We start from the raw sequence: 2500 nt of genomic DNA, 5'->3' as shown, positions 1-2500 counted from the left end.
TCAGTTTATCTGTTTATCATGTATAAAAAAAGATATCTTATGACTCGCTTGTAATGTATTCATAGACCACACATTTGATGGGACCAAACCCCCAGCTTTGAGTAAGAGAACAAGTAATTATTGTAGTTGCAGTTATGATAGTGCATTTTGTTTAATATATATCCTGTAACCTATGGAACAAGATGGTACATCAACATAGCTCTCATTTTAATCTGATATCAACGGAGACTGAAGTTCTGTTTATATTTATGTTGTCTTTAGGATTTTTAATCATGTATGCAATGGGATTGATTAGAACATTTTACATGGGTTTAGTAAGTAAATCAGGTTTATAGAATTATATATATATATATATATATATATATATATATATATATATATATATATATATATATATATATATATTTTTTTTTTTTTTTTTTTCTTTTTTTTTTTTTTTCTTTTTTTTTTTTTTTGGTGAAGTGAGGCAATAGTAATAGATATACATAATTTTTTTTTCCAATTTGAGATTAATACACTTACTCCATTACTCTTGTCGTTGTTGTTGTTGCTGTTTTTCATGTTATTAACAGATGGCTTTTGGAAGCTGCTTGAAAAAAATAAGAAATAATCAGGAAGGTAATCAGTTACCAGTGCATGCGCAGAAATCTTATGTGTTATTAGCCTTACATTATGACTTATATATATGTTTGCCCATCTTTGAGAATGACAGTTGACATGTCAGTAATATATGCATTATTATTATTTTTTATTATTATTCTTTTTTAGACCATGCAAAAATGATATGTGGAATGTTAATGTATCTGATATTATGTATATGTCTTGGGCTATTTATATATATTTTTTTCATCTTGTTTTTCCCCTTCGCTAATTGGATTTTCCGTACCTTTTTTGTATTGTAAATCATGACATTTCATATTAAGGAGAATTTTATTGAAATCAGTAAATTATAGATTCTTAATCAACAGTTTTAATTTAGTTTTGCTTTTTTTCATCAACAGTAATCTATTTTTTCCTTTTATGTGCAGTTTTACAAATTTGTCAATGATTTCATAAAGTATTATTTAGTTCATAAATTTCATGAAATGCTACACATTAATGCCTCTTTTCTTTACTGTTCACTGAAATCTTAATTTGGTTATAATTTTAAAAGAGGAAGAGTTTTTAAAAATTGTTAATTTTTTGTGGACATTTTGTGGCTCTTTAGTAGTATTTTTACCTTTTTCTTGTACATCAAATTGGTTTTCTTGTAAACATATATATTAGTATTGAGATGAATAAATTCATTTTACATATACTCTTGTAGCTGAGAAGTAGAAAAGGAGGTAGAAAAAAATGCTTTAATGGTTTTCTTGGGAACAGTTTTTCATAGATAACTGCTCTTCATAGGAGAGGCATTTTTGTAACATGTTATGTAATAGTTACATGGTGTATCTAAAACTCTTGTTGTGAAGGTGTACAGTGTTATGAGTTGTTTAATTGAACATTTATAAAAAAAAAATTAGTAGTCATTTTATTATGGTTATGGAATGAATGTACAAAATAAAGTTATTTCTCAAACATCTAAGAATTAGTGTTGCTGACTGGCTGATCTCGTGACTGGACTAGTTTCAGCTGTTCATTCAGTCATTGCCTTTGATTAATGACATAACTCAGTCAGTGACTGTTATACCTGAATGCCTGAGACATTTTGACAGCCAGTCAATCTCAAACACTATACAGTCTGTTCTTTACGATGCCTCGGAAATCAAGCCAGTCAGCATAGAGTCATGAAATCCAGCCAGTCAGGAACATCAGTTCAGATATAACTCAGATACCATTAAGTCATGCTCACTTTAAAATGCATTGTTACTTGTCAGTAGCTAATGATTGTATTGATGCTGAATAATCAAATGGAACATAAAATCATGTGCTAAAAATTTGATATCATATGTGCAATAGAAAACTCATTCAGTATATTTTCAAAAAGAAAAATTCATTTGTCTCATTATTGTTTAAATACTAAAAATACATTGATAAAGAGATAAGTCTAGACTACCATTCATAGCAAGTACAACCTGTTTTAAAAATGTTTGTCTCCGCTGGTTCTCGACATGCAGGCTCCAAAAGAAACACCCTAGTCCACAGCCAGTCGATGGGAGACGAACCAATTGGGGAGTACCGGTACACAGTGACCCATGGCTCGGATGCCTTGAGAATCACAGGCAACAACCTGCATCTTGTGAGGGTAAGTAATGGGGTGTTCTAGGGTCAAAGCTTTAGGTGTCAAAGATTTTGTTTTTCTCATTTATGTGGAATTTCTTGACCAGGGTTCTTTGAAATGAGGAGAAATTATATAGAAGTCAAGAGGAAGAATTGTATTAGTTTTTTTTTTGAAGGATGTATATTATATTTAGGACACTGTTGTTGCTGTTGAGGAGAAAAATATTGATGTCAATGTATTGGAATTACTTTAATTTATAAGGTTAGGCATGAACTGAAGTTACATGGTGGGGTGGGA

General features: G+C 30.0%; 1 protein-coding gene across 12 annotated transcripts in view; it reads left to right on the top strand.

Annotated features, from left to right (window-relative positions):
• Positions 1 to 2500, top strand: part of mxt (Eukaryotic translation initiation factor mextil) — a 64973-nt gene that overhangs the window by 51923 nt on the left and 10550 nt on the right. For 8 of the 12 annotated variants that reach the window (XM_070121101.1, XM_070121109.1, XM_070121104.1 and 5 more), the window contains one exon: positions 2100 to 2227. In XM_070121101.1, the coding sequence (XP_069977202.1) occupies positions 2100 to 2227 (128 nt within the window). Of the gene's footprint in view, positions 1 to 2086; positions 2228 to 2500 lie in introns of all 12 variants that reach the window. The other 4 variants (XM_070121102.1, XM_070121107.1, XM_070121097.1 and 1 more) reach the window with 1 other exon arrangement.

Source organism: Penaeus vannamei, chromosome 4, assembly GCF_042767895.1.
Source record: "Penaeus vannamei isolate JL-2024 chromosome 4, ASM4276789v1, whole genome shotgun sequence".
NCBI lineage: Eukaryota > Metazoa > Arthropoda > Malacostraca > Decapoda > Penaeidae > Penaeus > Penaeus vannamei.
The sequence above is the reverse complement of the archived record's forward strand: the minus strand, read 5'-3'. Positions and strand labels throughout refer to the sequence as shown.